The 23,357-nt window shown below is 41.7% G+C and overlaps 1 protein-coding gene across 2 annotated transcripts; it reads left to right on the forward strand.

The window, feature by feature from the left end:
- The first annotated feature begins 13,936 nt into the window (after positions 1-13,936).
- On the forward strand, positions 13,937-22,364 carry SRP19 (signal recognition particle 19). 2 transcript variants are annotated; one of them, XM_066382019.1, is made up of 5 exons: positions 13,937-14,038; positions 14,938-15,013; positions 18,308-18,379; positions 18,477-18,588; positions 21,096-22,364. In XM_066382019.1, exons 1-5 carry the CDS (start codon positions 13,998-14,000, stop codon positions 21,227-21,229), a joined length of 435 nt encoding a protein of 144 aa, XP_066238116.1. In that variant the 5' UTR covers positions 13,937-13,997; the 3' UTR covers positions 21,230-22,364. The 2 variants fall into 2 exon arrangements, with proteins under 2 accessions (XP_066238116.1, XP_066238117.1); XM_066382020.1 differs by lacking the exon at positions 18,308-18,379.
- Positions 22,365-23,357: the final 993 nt, after the last annotated feature.

The following is a 23,357-nucleotide window of genomic DNA, read 5'->3' on the forward strand; positions in this document are numbered from 1 at the left end:
GAAAGACTTGAATATTTAACTATGCAGTCTGATATAACCCATCTCAACTTCTAATAGTGTACAAATTTACCACAGATGAATGAAAGTTATTTTAATGACAATGACTATATCTGAGGGGTTAGTTAATATTCCCTTTGGAACAGGTATTGTAAAGGCAATAGCAGGTATGTGATTTGGATTTGCAGTAATAAACTATGAAAAAGAACTTTGAAAAGGGGGAAGATTGATTTCAGGTGAAAGAAAAATGTGCTCATTTTGTCAATATGCAGTGGGAGTGATTAACAACTAACTAGCAAATAAATTGGTATTTGAGAATAAGCTTTACAAGTTATCTGGGCACTAAAAGGAAAGTTAATGAGAGGGAAATAATGAAAGATAAAGCCCATAAGGAGCAAATAGTACCATACGTACAGTAAAAAAAATTGACAAGTACAGATCATGTTACCACAAGATTAAGTAAAGGGATGAGTCTTGCTGAGGATGGGAGCCAGTTGCACTATATTTGAGTTTATGTTATCACTGGGGTTCTTTGTATCTAAGGAAAAGAATAGAGTGCCAGAAATCAAAATATATTGCCAAGAGCTGAAGAAAGAATTTAGTCAAATCAAAATTTACCAAACGTAACTTTTCAAAAGTCATGGTGGCTGAAATAAATTATTTTTTAATTTCTAATCGTATTTTCCTCATATTATGCTGACCTGAAAATACTGCTTTGTAGTGTTGAAACCTATGGACTTTGACTTCTGTAAACACCAGGTCATTTTCTTGCCATTCCCATCTATTCTGTGGTCTATAAAACTATATTCTGGTTTTTGTTAGGCCATTGATAATTCTTTCAACCTGTATGTTGTATGTGTATAATATCGTTCTTGGTGCTAAATATACTTTTCTTTCCTCTGATGTTCAGGATAATTCTTTATATTTGTGAGTTCACTCATTTTTTTGAAGTTCGTGATTGTTACTATTTTTAAATTAAAAATACACCTAATGTATACTAATGAAGGTGACCATTGAATATAAGTTCACTAATATAAGAATTAGTGAAAAATAACTTGAGAACAATGTCAGACATTACCTGCTCCACCTATACTACCTTTGGAATCCAACACTTAACCCCACTAATTAGTCACAGAACCACATACCCCATCTTTCCCCCTGACATGAGGAAGACTCATCATCAACTGACCAGTGGAACAATTACTTGTATGGCCTGGCTTAAAAGAGATTGGGCAATCAATTTGAAGTAAGAGTCACAAAGGAAATTTCTGGTAGGTGATTGAGGGCTAGAACTGAAAGATCTTACAGAGTTCAGCCTGAAGTGATTATGTATGATTGACATGAAGGTAAACCTAACCTAAGGGAAAACCAGCCAGTAGAGAAAGAAAAGGGTTTAGATATGGTACAGAGGCAGAGAGCAAGTGGAAGACGAAAGTCACTAGCTCCTGTTGACTCAATCTGCACTTCTGGGACCTGGTGCTACTTTTCCTTGTGTTTGGGGACATTTGTGAATTTCTAAACCCACTTTGTTCCTGACATAATTGGACTAATCGAAAAAGGTATTTAGACACATCTTAGATTTTTTTATTTAAAAGACAGAAAAAACTAAAAACATCTGTAGGGAGAGAGGAATGGATTGCCTATAAAAAATTGAGGTTGGCATCAACCTCAATGGCTAAATACCAAAAAAGTAAAACAATAGAACCGTATATGCTGCATTTGGAAGGGAATAGAAATACTATGTAAGACTTATGAAAACAGCCAAACTGACATTTAATTTATCTGAAGTACTTGTATTGTTCAGAAGTCTTTAGTTAACAGTACTATCCCTAGAATACCAAATATGATGTTCATTTATTTAACGAATATTAGGTAATTCACTGGGTTTGCCTGTAAGACCAGAAAATTATTCTTGGAAACTTGACAATGGAAACAATACCCAAACCATACTGATCATGCTTCATTAAAGATTCAGTTGCCCCTAACCATCAGAATCTTCTTACACATCCCTGCCTTAAAAGATTACACGCACTTGTTTTTTTGTTGTTGTTGTTTTTTGTTTTTGTTTTGTATTTTTCTGAAGCTGGAAATGGGGAGAGACAGACTCCCGCATGCGCCCAACCGGGATTCACCCGGCACGCCCACCAGGGGGCGACGCTCTGCCCACCTGGGGGCGATGCTTTGCCCCTCTGGGGCGTCGCTCTGTTGCCACCAGAGCCACTCTAGCACCTGGGGCAGAGGCCAAGAAGCCATCCCCAGCGTCCAGGCCATCTTTGCTTCAATGGAGCCTCGCTGCGGGAGGGGAAGAGAGAGACAGGAAGGAGAGGGGGAGAGGTGGAGAAGCAGATGGGTGCTTCTCCTGTGTGCCCTGGCCGGGAATCGAACCTGGGACTTCTGCACGCCAGGCTGACGCTCTACCACTGAGCCAACCGGCCAGGGCCCACGCACTTGTTTTTTTAAACTGCTTACTTCTGAAGCCTTACTTGGGTAGACATGATTGGCACAGGCTATGTCACCATGCCTGTGCTGGATTCATAAAACATGAAGTCCTCAAATCTGTGAGAAGCATTTCAAAAGTACTGAGCAACCAGATACCATGACCTATTTTTACCTCAGTATCCCTGCTGCCCAAGCAATTAAATAAGTTAACTTGAATAAATGTAAATAATTGTGATTAATCTGATAATGAATCTCAATGTGAATGTCCAAGTAACTCAAAAGTGAAGATTAAATTCTTAATTTTAATCTTAAATTCAGGATTATTCCAATCCAATCTGGGAAACTATTTAAAAGGGAGGAAAGATATTAAAGCATCCTAAATTTCTAATTTTAGCCTGACTAGGCGATGGCGCAGTAGATAGAGCATCGGACTGGAATGCAGAAGGACCCAGGTTCGAGACCCCGAGGTCGCCAGCTTGAGTACGGGCTCATCTGGCTTGAGCAAAAAGCTCACCAGCTTGGACCCAAGGTTGCTGGCTTGAGCAAGGGGTTGCTTGGTCTGCTGAAGGCCCATGGTCAAGGCACATACGAGAAAGTAATCAATGAACAGCTAAGGTGTGCCAACGAAAAACTGATGATTGATGCTTCTAATCTCTCTCCATTCCCGTCTGTCTGTCCCTATCTATCCCTCTCTCTATAAATAAAAAAATAAAAACTTTTAAAAAAATTTCTAATTTTATATAAGCAGTGTTAAGAGATACTGTTTTACTTTTAACTTAGAAAAATACAAATTCAATATTTTAATTTAGTAGTAACTCCAATGTTAAATAAAATTTCCCATCCAAATCCCTAGCCAAAAGACAGGAATACTTGAACACGGTATCAAAGAACAGGAGAACTGGGAGAATTATCCACACAAAGCAGCATGAAATGACAAGAGTAATACCAAAAGTGGGTTAAGCATGTATAATAAAATAACCATTCAAGTAAAAAAAAGCCCTCCAACGATATGCCATTAGCAAAAGATACACTTAAAATGATCCAGAATGGATAAAACTAAAAGTACAAAGCACACTTGTATAGGAAAATGCAAAGAAAGCAGTGGTAGATTTATGTCAAAGTACCATTCTGGATAAAATCATCAGACAAAAAGAAAAGAAAATGAACATCTTTAAATGTCAAATGATATAGCATCAAATGTATGAAACAAAATTACAAATATAAAAATTGGGACCAATGGCTCTATTTGGAGATGGGGACTCTGAAGAACTAATTAAGGTATAATGAGATTGTAAGAATGAGGGCCTAATCTGACAGGACCCATGTCCTTAAAAAACATCACCCCCCACTTACACCCAAAGAAGAGGCCATAGGCGCACACAGCAAGTAGGAGGCTGCCTGGAAGCCAAAAGAAGGGGCTTCAGAATGAATCCTACCTTCCTGGGTCCTTGACCTTTTACTTCCTTGCATCCAGAACTGTGAAAATACATTTCTGTACTTTACACCAAAAAAAAAAAAAAAAAGTTATTATTTTAAATTACAACTTCACTCTTAAAATAGTGAATCTTGAAGGTTCTCCGAAGGTCCTTTTCTTTAGTTGAAGACCTTGATGGGCTTGGGATCTGAAAAGCTAAACCTGTAGTTTAAGTGAAAGGAGGATTTGAGAAAATCTCATAGGTTTGCTTAAGAGAATCAAGAAGGGCCCTGGCCAGTTGGCTCAGTGGTAGAGCGTTGGCCAGGAGAGGCGCCATCTGCTTCTCCACCCCTCCCCCTCTCCTTCCTTTCTGTCTCTCTCTTCCCCTCCCGCAGCCGAGGCTCCATTGGAGCAAAGATGGCCCGGGCGCTGGGGATGGCTCCTTGGCCTCTGCCCCAGGCGTTAGAGTGGCTCTGGTTGCGACAGAGCGACCCCCCGGATGGGCAGAGCATCGCCCCCTGATGGGCGTGCCGGGTGGATCTCGGGTGGGCACATGCGGGAGTCTGTCTGCCTGCCTCCCTGTTTCCAGCTTCAGAAAAATATGGAAAAAAAAAGAATCAAGAAGCCTGATCAGGCCCTGGCCGGTTGGCTCAGTGGTAGAGCGTCGGCCTGCCGTGCAGGAGTCCCGGGTTCAATTCCCGGCGGGGCACACAGGAGAAGCACCCATCTGCTTCTCCACCCCTCCCCCTCTCTTCCTCTCTGTCTCTCTCTTCCCCTCCCACAGCCAAGGTTCCATTGGAGCAAAGTTGGCCCAGGTGCTGAGGATGGCTCCATGGCCTCTGCCTCAGGCACTAGAATGGCTCTGGTCACAACAAAGCAACACCCCTGATGGGCAGAGCATCGCCCCCTGGTGGGCATGCCGGGTGGATCCTGGTCAGGCGCATGCGGGAGTCTGTCTGACTGCCTTCCGGTTTCCAACTTCAGAAAAATAAATAAAATACAAAATAAAGAAGCCTGATCAGGAGGTGGCACAGTGGATAGAACATAAGCCTGGGATGCTGAGGACTCAGGTTCAAAACCCCGAGGTCGTTGGTTTGATCATGGGCTCACCAGCTTGAGCACAGAGGTCACCAGCATGAGCGTGGGATCATAGACATGACCCCATGGTCGCTGGGTTGAGCCCAAAGGTTGCTGGCTTGAGCCCAACGTCTCTGGCTTGAGCAAGGAGTCACTGACTTGGCTGGAACTCCCCAGTCAAGGCACATATGAGAAAGCAATCAATGAACAACTAAGGTGCTGCAACTATGACTTGATGCTTCTCATGTCTTTTCCTTTCTTTCTGTCTGTCCCTGTATGTCCCTCTCTCCTCTCTCTCTAAAAAATAAAAAATGAAAATTTTTAATTTTAAAAAAGTCAAGAATTTGGATTCTTGGTGTATTCCAGGATGGGAAGTGGGGGCTGAGGAGCAGAGATGGGGGAGGACAAAGGAATAGAGGAGGCAGCAAAATGGTTAGTAGTCAAGGTCCTGTGTCTGGTGGCATGGCCAGTAAAAACACTAGTGGTGCAGTGGCTAAAATGATTTTAGAAAGTGAAACAGGCCCTGGCCAAGTGGCTCAGTAGATAAAGAAAGCATTATCCTGGCACACCAAGGTCATAGGTCCGATCCCTGGTCAGGGCACTGACAAGAGGCAATCGAGTATACAAGTAAAAATGGAACTAAATAGAATGAGTCAATGCTTCTCCCTCTACCTCTCCCCCTCTCTCTCAAATCAATGGAAAAATTTTAAAAAATAAAAAGAAATACATCACTTGTTCACTTACTGGGTTTTTTAAAATTTTGTTTTGTTTTTAATTTAATGAGAGAAGGGAAAGCAGAGAGACAGACTCCCGCATGTGCCCCAACCAGGATCTACCTGGCAAACCCACTAGGGGATGATGCCCTGCTCATCCGGGACGTTGCTACATTGCTCAGGATCCAAGTTCTTCTTAGCACCTGAGGTGGAAGCCATGCAGCCATCCTCAGCACCAGGACCAACTTGCTCCAATTGAGCCATGGCTGCATGAGGAGAAAGAGAGAGAGAGAGAGAGATGGAAAAACAGATGGCAGATGGGCATTTCTCTTGTGTGCCCTGACCAGGAATAGAACCTGGGACATCCACACGTGGGGCCAATGCTCTACCTCTGAGCCAACTGGCCAGGGTCCAGTTATTGTTTCTTTCATCATCAGTGTGGTAACAACATTGCTGTCTTTCACCCATCCACTCCTTTTTCTTTGTACAGTATTTTAACAATAGTGTAAAGTTAAATAGAAGCTATGAATCTACCATCGAATAGCACTAATAAAAAGCTCCATCAATTCAGTGTCCATGAACCAGAAAAGATAACCAATTTTAATATTGGTCTTTTTTTTTTATCTCCAACTACTTATAGCTCTAAAAAAAACTCCATGGTAAGTAGGCATGTATTACATGTATTAAACTTCAAACTACCATGTTCATTTCCCACTTTTCCCACGTGTATATAAAATGTTGACGTTCTGAAGAGTATTTGAATTTCATGATGCAAGTATGAAAGCAGAGTCTTTAAACATGTAAACTATGTTTTTTTGTTTGTTTTTTAAACTTTTTTTTTAAGTTTGGATTTGCCTGCCTGGTGGTGGCAGTGTCTAAAGCATCGACCTGGAACACTGAGGTCCCTGGTTTGAAATCCTGAGGTTGCTGGCTTGAGCATGGGCTCATCCTACTTGAGTGCAGACTAACCAGCTTGAGCGCAGGTTGATAGGCCTGAGGGTGGGATCATTGACATGACTCCATGGTTGCTGGCTTGAGCCCAAGGTCCCTGGCTTGAGCAAGGGGTCACGGGCTCAGCTTGAGCCCCTCCCCCCTGCCCCCAGGCATACATGAGAAGTAAGTAATCAATGAACAACTAAAGTGATGCCAGCTACGAGTTGATGCTTCTCATTCATCTCTCTCCTAGTCTGTCTGTCTGTCTCTCTTTCTCTCAAAAATAAATAATTAAAAAAAAATAAAGTTTGGATTAATTTCATTCCTAAATGTTTGGTTTGATCATTTCATGAAGGTCTTTTTTTACAGGAATCATGTATACCTCCGCTAGAAATATTTACATTAGCACCAAACTAATCAGGTATTAATAAACCACGAGGAAGATTGGAAAGCAGAATTTAGGGCATGTAGAAAAGTTGCGGGCTTCCAGTCAGACTAGCTGGGCATCTATGCTCAGCTATCATAAGCGTGAATGGGTAAATTACCTGACCTCAGTGAGACTAAGTTTTTTGGGAATTGTTTTTTTTCCATCTGTAAACTAGAATATCTATATTACCTTGCTTATTTTTTTTATAAAGTACCTTTGTAGGTGTGGAATGAACAGCAGTTACTAAAATAGAAAAGATGTGTTTAGAAGGATGGAAATGTCAAAAATAGTGCTTTGTAGTTAACCTAGTGTGTGCAAAAACATAGTGAATTTTAGTGTAGAAAGTCTCAAATTAAACCAGGGAGATTAAAGACTTGTACTCAGAAAATTATAAAACATTGATTAAAAAAAAATCAGGGAAGATACAAACAAGTGGAGGCATATACCGTGCTCATGGTTAAGAAGAATAAATATCATTAAAAATGTCTATATTACCCAAAGCAATTTATAAATTCAATGCAATACCAATTAAAATACCAATGAAATACTTCAAAGATATAGAACACATATTCCAAAAATTTATATGGAACCAAAAGAGAACACAAATAGCCTTAGCAATCTTAAAAAGGAAGAATAAAGCAGGAGGTATCACACTTCCGGATATCAAGTTATATTATAAGGCCATTGTACTCAAAACAGCCTGGTACTGGCATAAGAACAGGCACATAGATCAATGGAACAGAACAGAGAATTCAGAAATAAACCCACACTTTTATGGACAACTGTATTAGACAAAGGAGGTAAGAGCATACATTGGAGTAAAGACAGCCTCTTCAACAAATGGTGTTGGGGAAATTGGACAGCTACCTGTAAAAAAATGAAACTAGACCACCAACTTACACCATTCACAAAAATAAACTCACAATGGATAAAAGACTTAAATGTAAGCCCTAAAACCATAAGCATCTTAGAAGAAAACATAGGCAGTAAGCTCTCTAACAACTCTCGCAGCAATATATTTGCTGATTTGTCTCCACAGGCAAGTGAAACAAAAGACAGGATAAACAAATGGGACTTTATCAAACTAAAAAGCTTCTGCACAGCTAAAGACAATAAGAACAGAATAAAAAGACAAACTACACAATGGGAGAATATATTTGACAATGCATCAGATAAGGGGTTAATAACCAAAATTTATAAAGAACTTGTAAAACTTAATACCAGGAAGATAAACAATCCAATCCAAAAATGGGCAAAAGAAATGAATAGACACTTCTCCAAAGAGGACATACAGATGGCCAATAGGCATATGAAAAAACTAGAAAGCCCGGCGGTCATACGAAATGACTGCTGTTCTAGATATTATAAATTGTAATTAAAATGATTTGTGCAAAGGTGTCTGCTAATTCAAACTGAATTACCCAGGGCAGGCGGCGAGGACGCCCCTTTGCTTACTGCCCCACGGGGTTTCCCCTTCTACTTGCTTAATTGCTTAAAGTAGAGTGCAATGAAGGAAACCACTGGCAGTACATTTCTTAAGAGCCACCGCTAGCTCAATAAATAAAGGTGATTTAAATAATAAAATGTTAATTCACATGTCAAAGATCTCTTTGTACACAACATTTCTTGTGTAGATCTATCCATCATTTTAAAGCTCGCCTTGCAGAGGACCATCAATTCTTTTTAATTTTACATCCATTCTTTCACGAACTCTTGAACAGGCAACCTAAAGTTGACCATGTCCAAATGCAGGCTCAGGTAAAGAAATGTCAACACACTTAAGCGTTTGGCCCTGAGACTTATTGATGGGCATAGCAAAGACAAGTTTTACAGGAAATTGTCTACGTCTCAATTGAAACGGCAACCCTGTTTGAGATGGAGCCAAATCAATTCTTGGAATGACATGTATTTCACCTTAAGAGGAGCCAAAGACTTAGCTATTATGACATTATTTTTCAATTGGAGAACCTCTAGTCTTGTACCATTGCAAAGACCCCTTCTGGTGTTAAGATTTCTTAACAGCATAATAATTGCTCCAATCTTTAACCTCAGTTTGTGAGGTGGCATGCCAGAAGGCGGGACTATTTGAATGCCGTGGCAACTTCACCCCATTGGCTAGTACAGTTACGCAAGCAACCAATAAGCTATCGGCGACAAACAGACACTTAAGCCGCATATAATAAAGATGCTCAACATCACTAATCATTAGAGAAATGCAAATTAAAACTACAATGAGATATCACCTCACACCAGTCAGAATGGCGCTCATCAATAAAACAACACAGAATAAGTGTTGGTGAGGATGTGGAGAAAAGGGAACCCTCCTGCACTGCTGGTGGGAATGCAGACTGGTGCAGCCACTGTGGAAAACAGTATGAAGATTCCTCAAGAAATTAAAAATCGAACTGCCTTTTGACCCAGCTATACCACTGTTAGGAATATACCCCAAGAACACCATAGCACTGTTTGAAAAAAAGAAATGCACCCCCATGTTTATGGCAGCATTGTTCACAATAGCACAGATCTGGAAACAGCCCAAGTGTCGGTCAGAGGACGAGTGGATTAAAAAGCTTTGGTATATATATACTATGGAATACTACTCAGCCATAAGAATTGATGACATTGGATCTTTTACAACAACATGGATGGACCTTGGTAACATTATACTAAGCGAAATAAGTAAATCAGAAAAAACTAAGAACTATATGATTTCATACATAGGTGGGACATAAAAACAAGACTCAGAGACATGGACAACAGTGTTGGGGTTACAGGGTGGGGGTAGGAGAGGGAGGGGGTTGGGGGAGGGGCACAAAGAAAACCAGTTAGAAGGTGATGAAAGACAATTTATCAACGTCACTCCATTAAAATTAATCAAAAAAAAAAAAGAATTTGTCTCACGGCTAATTCAGGCAGTTAGAAGAATAGTATAAGGATGCTAATTCTGCTTCTCAGGCCACATCCTGCAAAAGGGGCCCCAAGAAAATTCGTGATTTGGCTCCTCTGATTTTGCCAATTGGATTAAAAAAAAAATAGGTCAGGAACGCCCTGAAATGGAACTAACAATACAAGGGCATAAATTTAAAGGACTTTTAGATACTGAAGCTGATGTATCTATTATTGCTAAGCTACACTGGCCTCCTTCCTGGCCCACTCATGCAGCAGCCACAGAATTACAAGGTATAGGGCAGAGTAAATCCCCTCAACAAAGTTCTAGTTTTCTAAATTGGGAAGATGAAGAAGGTCATTCTGGATTTTTTTAAGCCTTATGTGCTCCCTGGATGACCAGTTAATTTGTGGGGTAGAGATGTTTTGAAAAATATGGGAACATTTCTTGTCAGTCCTAATGGTTAGTCAGTACTCAGATGCTTGATCGGGGATTTTTGCCCACCAAGGGACTAAGGAAAGAACAGTGAGGAATTCTCACCCCCATAGAAGTGGCACCCAATACCAGAAGGTGTGGACTAGGATATCAAAATTTAAGATAGGGGCCTTGGTAGCTCCTGCTACCTTAATAATGCATTGTGCAGACCCAATTACTTGGAAATCAGATAATCCTGTATGGGTAGACCAACGGCCCCTTTCTCAGGAGAAACTTAGGGCAGCTGCTCAATTGGTACAAGAGCAGCTACAGTTTTGGGCACATTGAATCATCTAATAGCCCATGGAATACACTTCCATATTTTGATCTTGTTGCCTCCTGGATTATCAAGGGGCATAGGCGACCCTTACAGCTTATAGGTTTTGAGCCTCAAAATTATTGTTGTTTCTTTTTTCAAAGGATCAACAACAATGGCTCTGGGAAACTTCCACTAAATGGCAAATCGCTCTTGCAAATCAATGGACTTTATACTGAAACTGTCAACTTAAAATCAGCTCAAAGACTAGAATTATATGCCATGATCATGGCTTTTCAGCATTTGCCATATTCCCCCTTTAATCTATATACAGATAGCAAATATTTACTTACGGTGTTTCCACTATAAAGACTGCGGTCTTAGGGACAAATGCTGATGAACTATTTCAGCACTTCCTCCTTCTTCAAAGACTTGTATGTCAACATAGAGCTCCATGTTTTATAGGACATACTTGAGCTCACTCCATGCTCCCTGGAGCTTCAGGACAAGGGAATGCCCTTGTTGATCAAGCTACCCAAAAGAAAATTATTTGGAGCAACCATGACAAATCGAGCAATTCAGTCTCATATTATTCATCACCAGAATGCTGCAGCCCTGTGTAAACAGTTTCAACTTTCTCGGGAAGCAGCATGGCAGATTGGGAAATCCTGTCCAAGGGGTCCTATACTACCATCTGTCCCTTCATTTGGAGATAACCCTCAAGGACCCCTACCAGGACAACTTTGGCAAGTGGATGTTACTCATATACCTTCATTTGGCAACCAGTCCTATGTCCACGTTACAGTGGATACATATTCTGGATTTATAGTAACCTCTGTCAGAACAGGAGAGGCTGTAAGCATGTTTTAGCTCATTGTCTGTATGCATTATTCTATTATTGGATTTCCTAAACTGGCTAAACTGACAATGCTCCTGCATATGGAGCAAAAGCATTTATTGTATTTTGTCAAACCTTTCAAATTATGTGTATTTCTTACAATCTTTAAAGTCAAGGAATTATTAAAGCATACCCAGCAAATATTTTAAGGTCAATTTAAAAAAATTTAAAAGGGGGTAGTCATATCCTGGAACTCCTATGGGTCTACCATACCATGCTTTTTACTTTAAAATTTTTTAAATTTCTTTTGAATGCTGATGAACAGGAGACGCCAAATATTTTTCTCCTGCAAACTACTACTTTCTTTATTTGATAATAACACTGTTTTGTCTTTTTCCAAATAGCCCCAGATATACGGAAAAGATTTATGTAGGCGGATGGGGATCCTCAACCCCCTCAGCGAGATCTTCTGAGCATGGCTTTTAAGATACCAACAGGCAGAAAAAGCCCAATAGAGATCAGGGGAACTACCAGCTTTTAGGATATGCCCTTAAAGGCTCTGATACCCCAAAGGGGTCTCATAGGATGCCATCTGGGTCCTGCTTCAATAGTGGAAAGGTCATTGAGCTAAAGCCTGCCAGACTTACATGCCTCTGCTGTGAGGAAACAGGGACACTGGAAGGTAGGCTTCCCCCTCGCTCCTCTAAGGGAGGGTTCAGTCTCTTCCAGCCCTGCTCCAGCCACCTGTGACCTAACCTTGCCCAGAATGCTGGGGTTTGCCACTGAAGGCTGAAGGTGCCCAGGGCCATCGGGCCCATCTACGACACTGTGGATGAGCCTAGGGTATTTCTTCCAAGAAGCAGGTAAACTGATCTCATTTGCACAAGGGCCACTTAACTATGTTTTGCCTGAACAGTCAGGTTTTTCATTCTTCCCTCGAAGATTTCTGTTGTGTGTTGATAGTCCCATTTTCTGCTGCTTTAATATATAGTGTTTCCTTTATTCCTCCTACCTCAATGCCCCACTCATATTTTAGGCTGGGACCTACTCCTAATTCAGAGCTCTCTTTCCCCCTTTTGCCAACTTCTATTATGAATCTACCTTTGCCACCCAGCTTAGTGTATCCCAAGGTTCTCTTTACCAAGCCACAGTCTCAGAGCTCCAGGGAAAAGCAACCTGGTCTCATCTCTCCAGGAAGAGAACAGAAGCTCCATCTCCACACATGCTGCAGATGGCTTTTCCAGTCTACCTGAATCATTACCAGCTAGAAGCAGTGGTCATTGGGACTTGGACGTGAGCTGCAAAGTATAGAATTGTGACAATTCCAGTGCCATGCGGACTTTTCCTGGATGTGGACTTTTCCTGGACTCCTGCTCCTAGGGACAGCTCCTAACAGACTGAACTGGGGTTGGGTTGCATTTATCAGGGACTTGGCATGGTGTTGGGGCCAACTTGGACTTGGTGAACTTGTTAAGGACTCTTTTATGGATTCTTGCTGTATTGGCCAAGAGTTTGCTTAAAGGCTTTAATCACTGTAAAAAAAAAAAGTAGAAGACTGGATAAAGAAGATGTGGCACATATACACCATGGAATACTATTCAGTCATAAGAAATGATGACATCGGATCACTTACAACAAAATGGTGGGATCTTGATAACATTACATGGAGTGAAATAAGTAAATCAGAAAAAAACAAGAACTGCAGGATTCCACACATTGGTGGGACATAGAAACGAGACTAAGAGACATGGACAAGAGTGTGGGGGGGGGGGGGGGAAGGAGAGAGAGGGGGAGGGGCACAAAGAAAACTAGATAGAAGCTGACGGAAGACAATCTGACTTTGGGTGATGGGTATGCAACATAATTGAATGACAATATAACTTGGACATGTTTTCTTTGAATATATGTACCCTGATTTATTGATGTCATCCCATTAAAATTAATAAAAATTTATTAAAAAATAAATTAACGACAAAATAAAAGAAAAAAAGATAAGTCTAAAAAGCTGTGTAGTCAAATGTTTAACATTTATACTGCACACTGAAAAACGTGCCAGTAACTTTGCTAGTTCCTCCACGATAAAATCCATTTTGCCAGCTTGAAAGCAAGCTGCTAGGCCCAGAAGCTGATAAAGATAAAACATGAAGGGTATCTTCTTGCATGTTCCAAGGACCTGCTTGGAACCACACAGATTACCTGCCGTGAAAAGCCCTATCTATAGGTGAGGAAAGCTAGCCACGTCCAAACTCTGCGTGAATCGCCAGTGGTACGCGCATGCGCCCAGAAGGCTTCGCGTCTACGACTTAAAATTAGAAGCTTTCGTGGATCCTATCGCGAGAGCATAGAGCCAAATGCCACGTCAGAAACTAGAGTCTGGCGCCGAGCGACAAGTGCCGGAACAAACGGACACTGCAAAGCAATGGGCGCGTAGGCGTTGCTGAGGGAAGGACTTCCGCCGGAAAACGGGGTAGTCTGGGAAATCTCAGAGCCGATTTCCGGCGGGCTGTGCGGCGGCGTCCCACCGGACTGGGCGAGGGTGGAGATGGCTTGCGCCGCGGCGCGATCCCCGGCGGACCAGGACAGGTGGGTCCTGAGACAGGGCGGGGCCCGGTGCGGGCCCGCGGGGGTTCGCCGCTTTCTCCAGCCCCGAGGTAGGCTCGCCGCCGAAGCTCTGAGCTTCTCCGGGCGTTCGTTTCCCGGGAGGCCAGCTGCACCGGGCTCTTGGCAGGGTCTCTGACATCCCGACTTTAGGTACTCCTTGTTTACCCAAAGGACATAGGGTGCTGCTACATGGACGTAACATTAAGTAACAACCACAAAGTGAGAATTCTGGTTTATTATGTTTTTTACTATTGTGACGTTCAGGAACGCTCCTTTAGATTCTTTCACGTTAATACTTCTGACGCCGTGCTTTCTATATATGAGAACAGTGCCCACTCAGAAACTTTTGACAGGTACCTGTATCGGACTGAATAGTTTTACGACATTGGTTCTTTTTTTTTCTTTTTTTTTTAAGAGAGAGGAGGGGAGGTAGTGAAACAGACTCCTGCACGCGCCGGGTCGGGATCCACCAGGCAACCCCCGGTCTGGGGCGGCTGGAATCAACTGAGCCGTCCTCCGCGCCTGAGGCCCACGCTGGGACCATCCAGTGGGAGTGGGAGGCGGAGAGGGAGGAGAAGCAGATGGGCGCTTCTCCTGTGTGCCCTGACTGAGGATCGAGCCAGGGACGTTCGCATACCGGGTCGATACTCTGTCCACTGAGCCAGCCGGCCAGGGTTTGGGTCTTGTTTGTTTTATTCTCTAGCAAGTGATGCTTTTTCCATCTAAGGTAGTGAGTTAAAGTTGCCTTTTTAAGGAAATTAAGTAAAAGACATAAAGAAAAACTGTAAGGCAAATAATAGTATAGATGTAGCGGTAATGATGAATGAATGAAATTTTGGAAATACTGCTCTAGTGATACCAGCGTGCTTTTTCTGTGGCAGGTTTATTTGTATATATCCTGCTTATTTAAATAACAAGAAGACCATCGCGGAGGGCAGGCGAATCCCCATAAGTAAGGTAAGAAGGCCGGCACCTTGGTCCTTGAGAGGAAGTTTTACTGCTAGGGCCACAAAGGCCTCTTTTACTAGGTTGTATATGATTTGGGGAGGAAGTCCTGGGAAGAACAGTAGCCAAGAAATGGGTGCTTTCTTAATAACACTGAAACTAGAAGGGCACTAATTCATAGCTGAAGGAATATTTTTTAAAAGTGGTTTTTCCTGAGCCTGTGTTTGAGAGAGGGGAAGGTTGTAGGTTTTGTATGATTTTCACCAGTTATGACAGTGTCCCCCTTAATGAAGGAAACTAAAATTATGTCACTCCAGGTGAGTATTTAAAGAATTGCAGAAAATTCAGTGTTGAGATTATAGTTTTATGTCCGGTAACTTTTCTGTTTTGAGACGTGTAAAGTTACTTGGTGTAGGAAAGTACCTAATGGCTGTCAAATGAAGGGTCTTGGTTGAAGCTTTTTATTTTCAAAATTGATGTCATATGTTCTAAGAATCACCTTTTGTAATCTAACAACAAATTTAAGGTAATTTGGTCTGAAGCTCTGCATTTGTTATTTTGATGTTATTTCATATCTCCCATTTTCTGCTTAAATGTGTAAATGAAAGTCTATTTTCCTGCCTCGGGATACAAGAGAAGATGCCAAAGCACACCAGTTCAGAGTAATGCCTAACTCCAGCCGCTGTACCAGAGGCCTCTCGTAGTAGCAAGCTCTCAGATAATTTGGAGAATGATTAAATTGTTTTTAATTTTTGTTGTTTTTTTTTTCTGAAGCTGGAAATGGGGAGAGACAGTCAGACAGACTCCCGCATGCGCCCGACCGGGATCCACCTGGCACGCCCACCAGGGGCGATGCTCTGCCCACCAGGGGGCGATGCTCTGCCCCTCCGGGGCGTCGCTCTGCTGCGACCAGAGCCACTCTAGCGCCTGGGGCAGAGGCCAAGGAGCCATCCCCAGCACCCGGGCCATCTTTGCTCCAATGGAGCCTTAGCTGCGGGAGGGGAAGAGAGAGACAGAGAGGAAGGAGGGGGGCGGAGAAGCTATGTGCCCTGGCCGGGAATCGAACCCGGGTCCCCCGCAAGCCAGGCTGACGCTCTACCGCTGAGCCAACCGGCCAGGGCCAAATTGTTTTTAATTTTATTGGTATATAGCATAAATACAGAAGCATATATAAATCCTAAGTGTCTCTTAACTTTTACAAAATGAGTACACATGGGTAGCCAGCACCCTAATTTTCTTTTAAGTGAGTGGGGGAGAGACAGACAGGGATAGACAGGAAGGGAGAGAGATGAGAAGCATCAACTCATAGTTGTGGCACTTTAGTTGTTCATTGATTGCTTTCTCATATTTGCCTTGACCCGGGGGCTCCAGCCAAGCCAGTGACCCCCTGCTCAAGCCAGCGACCTTAGGGTTGTCTATGATCCTATGCTCGAGCTAGAAGAGCCCACGCTCCAAGCAGGGGAGCCTGTGCTGAAGCCGGTGACCCTGGGGTTACAAATCTGGGTCCTCAGTGTGCCAGGTTGATGCTCTTATCTGCTGCACCACTGCCTGGTCAGGCCAGCACTCTAATTTTTTTTTTTTTTTTTTTTTTTTTGTGAAGCTGGAAACAGGGAGAGACAGTCAAACAGACTCCCGCATGCGCCCGACCGGGATCCACCCGGCACGCCCACCATGGGGCGACGCTCTGCCCATCCTGGGCGTCGCCATGTTGCGACCAGAGCCACTCTAGCGCCTGGGGCAGAGGCCACAGAGCCATCCCCAGCGCCCGGGCCATCTTTGCTCCAGTGGAGCCTTGGCTGCGGGAGGGAAAGAGAGAGACAGAGAGGAAGGCACGGCGGAGGGGTGGAGAAGCAAATGGGCGCTTCTCCTATGTGCCCTGGCCGGGAATCGAACCCGGGTCCTCCGCACGCTAGGCCGACGCTCTACCGCTGAGCCAACCGGCCAGGGCCAGCACTCTAATTTTTAAAAAGAAAACATTACCGCCTGACCAGGTGGTGGCACAGTGGATAGAGCATTGGACTGGGATGCGGAGGACCTAGGTTCGAGTCCCCGAGGTCGCCAGCTTGGGGCTCATCTGGTTTGAGCAAAGCTCACCAGGTTGGGCAAAAGGTTACTTGGTCTGCTGTAGGCCCACGGTCAAGGCACATGTAAGAAAGTGATCAATGAGCAACTAAGGTGTTGCAATGAAAAACTAATGATTGATGCTTCTCATCTCTCTCTGTTCCTGTCTGTCCCTATCTATCCCTCTCTCTGACCAAAAAAAAAAAAAGAAAGAAAGAAAAAAGAAAACATTACCTGCACCCAGAAAGATTCCTTTATGTCCCTTCCCAGTTACTGTCCTATCCACATTACTCACATGTAAGGGTAACCGCTGTGCTGACTTCCATCACCATACGTTACTTTTGCTTGTTTTTGAATTTTATTTAAACAGCATTGTATACTATGTACTTTTGCATATGTCTCTTTTTCACTGAACTTTAAGCTTATGATATTCATCCACACTTTTTAGTGAAGTTTTATTCTCATTGCTCTGTTATAGCATTTCTCAACAGCAGCGTCATTAATATTTTGAGCCAGATAATTCTTTGTTGTGGAGGCTATCCTCTGCATTTTAGGTTGTTTAGCAGCATCCTTGGCCTCTACACCCTAGATACCAGTGCCCTGTGCCATCCTAGTTATGACAGAAATGTCTCTAAGCACAGCCATGTGTTGGTTGGGAGGCAGAATTGTCTTAATGAAAACCACTGCTCTATAGTATTACAGTGTATGATGTGCCACAGTCCATTCCACTGTTGATGGATAATTGGGTTGTTTCTAGTTTGTGGCTATTGTAAATAAGGCCGTTGTAAACATTCTTGAGTTTGTCTTTAGTGAACTATCTTTGCATTTTTCTTAGAAATATAACTGCTGAGCTTTAATAAATACTGCCAAACAATTTTCTAAAGTGACTGTATTTGTAATAGTTGTTTAACTAGTATTCACGGAGCACCTGCTATGTTCCAAGCATCGTGCCAGGTGCTGGGGAATATACTGGTGAGTAAGATACTCCTTCCACATGTGAAGTTTATGTTCTTTTGGAAGGGAGATGAACACAGAAGTGTGAATCAGTGTTATTCCTGGGATGTTTTTATTTTTATAAACTTAAAATCACCATGGAAACAACTATGCCTAGTAGAAGAGGAAGCCAGGGTTTGGTGCATGTTTTGGTCATGGTGTTTGAAATGATTTATACAACAATATGCAGAATCCCCTTAAAGTTAAGCTGTTTTGTGTTTTGTTTTTTGTTTGTTTTTTTTAACTGTTCAGGCTGTTGAAAATCCTACAGCTACAGAGATTCAAGATGTGTGCTCAGCAGTTGGACTTAATGTATTTCTTGAGGTGTGATATTCTTTCTTCTTCACTATTTTTCATACTCATCTCATTGATATTATAACTTTCTTAAAGCCTGTTTTTTTATTTTTTTGTTTAATGTTAGAAAAATAAAATGTACTCTAGAGAATGGAATCGTGATGCTCAGTACAGGGGCAGAGTCCGGGTCCAGCTCAGACAGGAAGATGGCAGCCTCTGTCTTGTACAATTCCCATCACGTAAGCCTTTTTTATTTATCAGAATTTTTGTAGAGAGAGGGAAACATTGATTTTGCTGTTCCACTTAGTTATTCATTTGTTGGTTGATTCTTGGTGTGTGCTCTGACTGGGGATCGAACCTGCATCCATGGCGTATTGGGATGACACTCTCACCAACTGAGCTACCCAGCTAGAGCCATGGGAGCTTTTTTTAAACCAATGAATTAAGTTTGGGTGTAAAGAAAAATGTTTCAGGGTAGGTTATTCCTCTACACTGCAAAAAAGGTTCTGATCTTTTAAAAGGTAAAAATAATGTGCGTTCTACAGATTTATTTAGAGAAAGGACTAGAACTGTTGGAGAGGCAAACAGTGTTTCTCATTTCTTTAAAGTTAAGGACCTGTTTGATAATGTGATGAAACCTACTAATGATTTCTTCAAAAATACTTTTCAGTGAACATTTTATAAACCTCTGAAGTCCATCATTGCTCCCAGGTTAAAAGCATAAAATTATTAAATTGTCAGATGTTAATTGCCATTTCAGGTCCTAGAAATCCTGAGGTCTGCTTAGAATTTTTATTATTAATAAATTTAAAAAGCCATACTTAGTGGAAAAAAGCAAGAGGTTTGCATAGCGTAGTACTGCTTAGGTAAATTTAAACACAAAATAAGAAAATGCCCATTCTTCCCCCTCCTCTCATTTTATTTTATTTTTTTGTATTTTTATGAAGTGATAAGTGGGGAGGCAGAGAGACAGACTCCCCAATGAGCTCAACCGGGATCTACCCAGTATACCCATCTGGGGCGTTGCAGTTGCTTGGTCACAACTGGAGTCATTCTAGCGCCTGAGGCGGAGGCCATGGAGCCATCCTCAGCGCTCTGGCCAACTTTGCACCAGTGGAGCCTCGCTGCGGGAGGGGAAGAGAGAGACAGAGGAAGGAGAGGGGGAGGGTGGAGAAGCAAATGGGTGCTTCTCCTGTGTGCCCTGGCCGGGAATCGAACCCGGGACTTCCGCACGCCAGGCTGATGCTCTACTGCTGAGCTAGCCAGCCAGGGCCAGAAAATGCCCAGTCTTAAGATAGTAGTTAATGTAATGGCAAGCCGAGCAACAGAGTAGAGACCCTAGGGAGTTATGGTTAGAGAAGACTGTAGCATTATCCCTCATATTTTATTTCTTAAAAACAATAACTAAATGAAATTGGACATTGATATTCCAAAATATTAATTTTGAGTATTGGAATGAGGAGTATTTATTTACATGTTATTCTTTCCTGAATTTTTTTTTCTTTCTTGTTTTCTGACAGAGAGAGAGAGAGAGAGAGAGAGAGAGAAAGGGACAGATAGGGACAGACAGACAGGAAGGGAGATAAGCATCCATTCTTCATTATGGCTCCTTGGTCTCCTTATGGTCTCCTTAGTTGTTCATTGATTGCGTTCTCATATGTGCCTTGACTAGGGGGCTACAGCAGAGCAAGTGATCCCTTGCTCAAGCCAGCAACCTTTGGGCTCAAGCCAGCGATCATGGGGTCATGTTTATGATCCCATACTCAAGCCAGTGACCCTGAACTCAAGCTGGTGAGCCAGTGCTCAAGCTGGATGAGCCCACGTTTCAGCTGGCGACCTCAGGGTTTTGAACCTGGGTCCTCTGTGTCCCAGTCTGACACATTATCCACTGCGCCACCGCCTGGTCAGGCCTGAGTTTTTTATTTCTAAAAAATACATTTTAATTTTTTTAAATGGAGCTGCCTTTTTTTTTCTTTTGACAATAACTTCAAACTGACAGCTTGTTTTTAGTTGAATCAAAATAGACTGGTTCCTATATACCAAAATCTGTCAGGATTGGTATATATTTCTAGAAACTTAAGATTCTGACTCAGGAGTGGCAGATGAGTATATTCCAGTGTGGTTTTTTCCTTCTGTTTGACATCTTTCTATACTCTCTTAAAAGTCAAAACACACAAACTTTTGATTTAAAAACTGTAGTTGAAAAGATGTTGCTTCCTGTTTGCAGTAAGAAATCAGTTACAAAGTAAAAAGAAAGCTGAGGGCTTGGTGTAGTGGAGCTGGAGGAGGTGGTTAGTGTTGGAGCAAGGCTGTAGATCTTCATAAATCTGACCATACGAGTAACATCTTTTGTAGCTTAATGGCATTGGATTTTTGTTGTAAGTCATAGGGCCTGTGTTTCTATAGCTTAAAAGTTATAATGATATGCTGTTTCCAATTTATTATATATAGATATGTGCTCCTTTAATCTTTAAGTCAATTATTAGGACCAAGTCCAAAATTTTTATTTCGCACTTAATGTTTTGAATTTTGATTGTTTTCATTTAAATATTTTAGCATTGGTCTCAGTACTTTTCTCTACTAAAGACCCCCACTTGAATGAGTCATCATCTTCATAGTCATTTATTTTTTTCTTTTGAAATCCTTTTTTGATGTCATGATTTCTTGAATTTTATGGTATTTGAGTTAATGACCTTTTATGTCCTCTCGCTCAGATTATACACTAAGCTTAACTTCTTGTTCCTAGGTAAATCAGTAATGTTGTACGTAGCAGAAATGATTCCTAAACTAAAAACAAGAACACAAAAAACAGGAGGTGGTGACCCAAGTCTTCAACAAGGAGAGGGGAGTAAAAAAGGGAAAGGAAAGAAGAAAAAGTGACCTGGTATGAGAATCAAGTGTGTGGTACTACTGTAAGAGACACGAATGGAGGCTTCTGATTTGTATCTGAGAGAAACGGAATCTTTTTGTATCATTTCACCGAACTATGAACATGTGTGCCTCCCAGCTTCAGCATCAGGGTTGACAGTGAAATTTACACCAGAAGTTTGCATCTAGTTCTTTTGCAGTATATAAAAAATTTTTTTTTGCCTTTTCAATGCAGTTTTTGTGGAAGAAAGAAGCTTATTTTTAAATGCACAATGGACTTTACCAGAAGTTACTTGAAATCCTGTATCTGGCCTCTATGTAAACTTGTTCAGATAAATGGGTTTAGTAAGATTTGAAACACATTTTGTTCACTTTTAAGTTAATGAAATAAAATTTGAAACTGACTTTTGTAGCTTTTGCTTATGAGCTTATCAATACCAGTGGAAGAGAAAATTAAAAGAGAATAAAATGGGTAGTGGAAGTTGACTGTGAGCCTGAGACTGGAAGAAAGTGGTTCAATACTCTTGGAGGTCTATGAACAGCCAGTCTGCTGATCATGTTCCTTTAATTAATTTTTACTCAATTATGGTACTAGCTTTTTGACATATGTAAAGTGCTCGAGTTTAAGCTTTAGATTGCTTATTTTATAGGCTTAAGAACATTGTTTTAATTGGAGTTTAAAATTACCTATGCTTTAGTATCTTTAGATGCACCTTTCTTAATAAATTAAATTGAATTGATGATTCTGACTTGACTGCAAAGCACTGTTTCTGAATGGCAATTTTTTGTAAAAATTTAAGAGAATCCCTATCCAGCCATATGTTTTTTTCCACAGAGAGTCTCTCAAGGAACTGTCTTCTCTGACTCCATATGCTTTTGGAAGGGCCACTACAGTCGTGCACTACATAACGTTTTGATCAGTGATGGGCCACATATACCATGGTGGTCCTGTAAGATGATAATGGAGCTGAAAATTTCCTATCGCCTAGTGATGTTGTGATGTTGTAGCTGTTGTAAATTTGGAGCACAACAATGCATTACTTGTGTTTATGCTGGTGTAAAACTTGCGCTGCCGTTCATATAAAAGTATTGCACATACAACTATGTTCAGTACATGATACTTGATAATAAATGTTACTGGTTTATATATTTACTGTACTATTTATTCCTATTTTAGAATGTATTCTTCCTACTTATTAGGAAAAGTTGACTGTAAAACCGTATACTGTGTTATACCAGCAGCAGCCTCATATATCTTGGGCTTATCATGTCTCTTGAATACATCATTTTCTCTTGTACTTGATTTAATCTTGTGGTGTTTTATACATTTAGTGTAGCCTGAGCATACAGTGTACAGTAGTGTACAGTCCTGTCCTCGGCCTTCACCTTTACTCACTGATTCACCAGAGCCTCCTTCAGTCCTCCAGGCTCCATTCACAGGTGTGCCATATTTTTACTATGGTATGATGCCCTTTATTTTGAGAGAGAGACAGGAGGGAGAGATGAGAAGCATCAACTCAAGAGTTGTATCACTTTAGTTGTTCATTGATTGCTTTCTCATATGTGCCTTGACCAGGGGCTCCAGCCGAGCCAGTGACCCCTTGCTCAAGCTGGTGTCCTCAGGGTTTCAACCTGGGTCCTTCACATTCCAAGTCAATGCTCTCTCCATTGTGCCACCATCTGGTCAGGCTATAGTATGTTTTTTGTATGTTTAGATATGCTTAGATATACAAATACTTGGATACTTAGCATATGTTAGAGTCGCCTACAGTGACTGGAGTCTAGGTTTGTAATCTAGGAGCAATTGGCTGTACCGTCTATCGATACATAGATGTGTAATCTCATTATTGAGAACTGTGGCACATGTCCATTTTCAGCTGCAAGGCAGGCTGGGAAGGTGGGTATATAGCTTTTTCAGCCCCTATAATAGAGGTAGCCAGGAAGAAAGTAGTTGAGAATGGATATTGGGGCAGCCAACTTAAAAGATGTGCCACAGAAAGATGCCCGCAGTTTGTTTTAGTTCTAGGGCAATAAGGATTGTCAGAAAGGTTTCAGAAACTATTGCTGTTTCTTTATATTGTTGTAATCAGTGCATAATTGAACTTATCTTTGCCAATCAAGTAAAAATAGAATCTTTTCT

Source organism: Saccopteryx leptura, chromosome 4 (genome assembly GCF_036850995.1).
Source record: "Saccopteryx leptura isolate mSacLep1 chromosome 4, mSacLep1_pri_phased_curated, whole genome shotgun sequence".
Classification (NCBI taxonomy): Eukaryota; Metazoa; Chordata; class Mammalia; order Chiroptera; family Emballonuridae; genus Saccopteryx; species Saccopteryx leptura.

What these genes read in the sequence shown, in the direction of transcription:
- SRP19 (XM_066382019.1), top strand. Translation starts at nt 13,998, where the DNA reads ATGGCTTGCGCCGCGGCGCGATCCCCGGCGGACCAGGACAG. An exon ending in TCCCCGGCGGACCAGGACAG is followed by an intron (nt 14,039 to 14,937) that starts GTGGGTCCTGAG and finishes TTTCTGTGGCAG; the next exon opens with GTTTATTTGTATATATCCTG. An exon ending in TCTTGTACAATTCCCATCAC is followed by an intron (nt 18,589 to 21,095) that starts GTAAGCCTTTTT and finishes TCTTGTTCCTAG; the next exon opens with GTAAATCAGTAATGTTGTAC.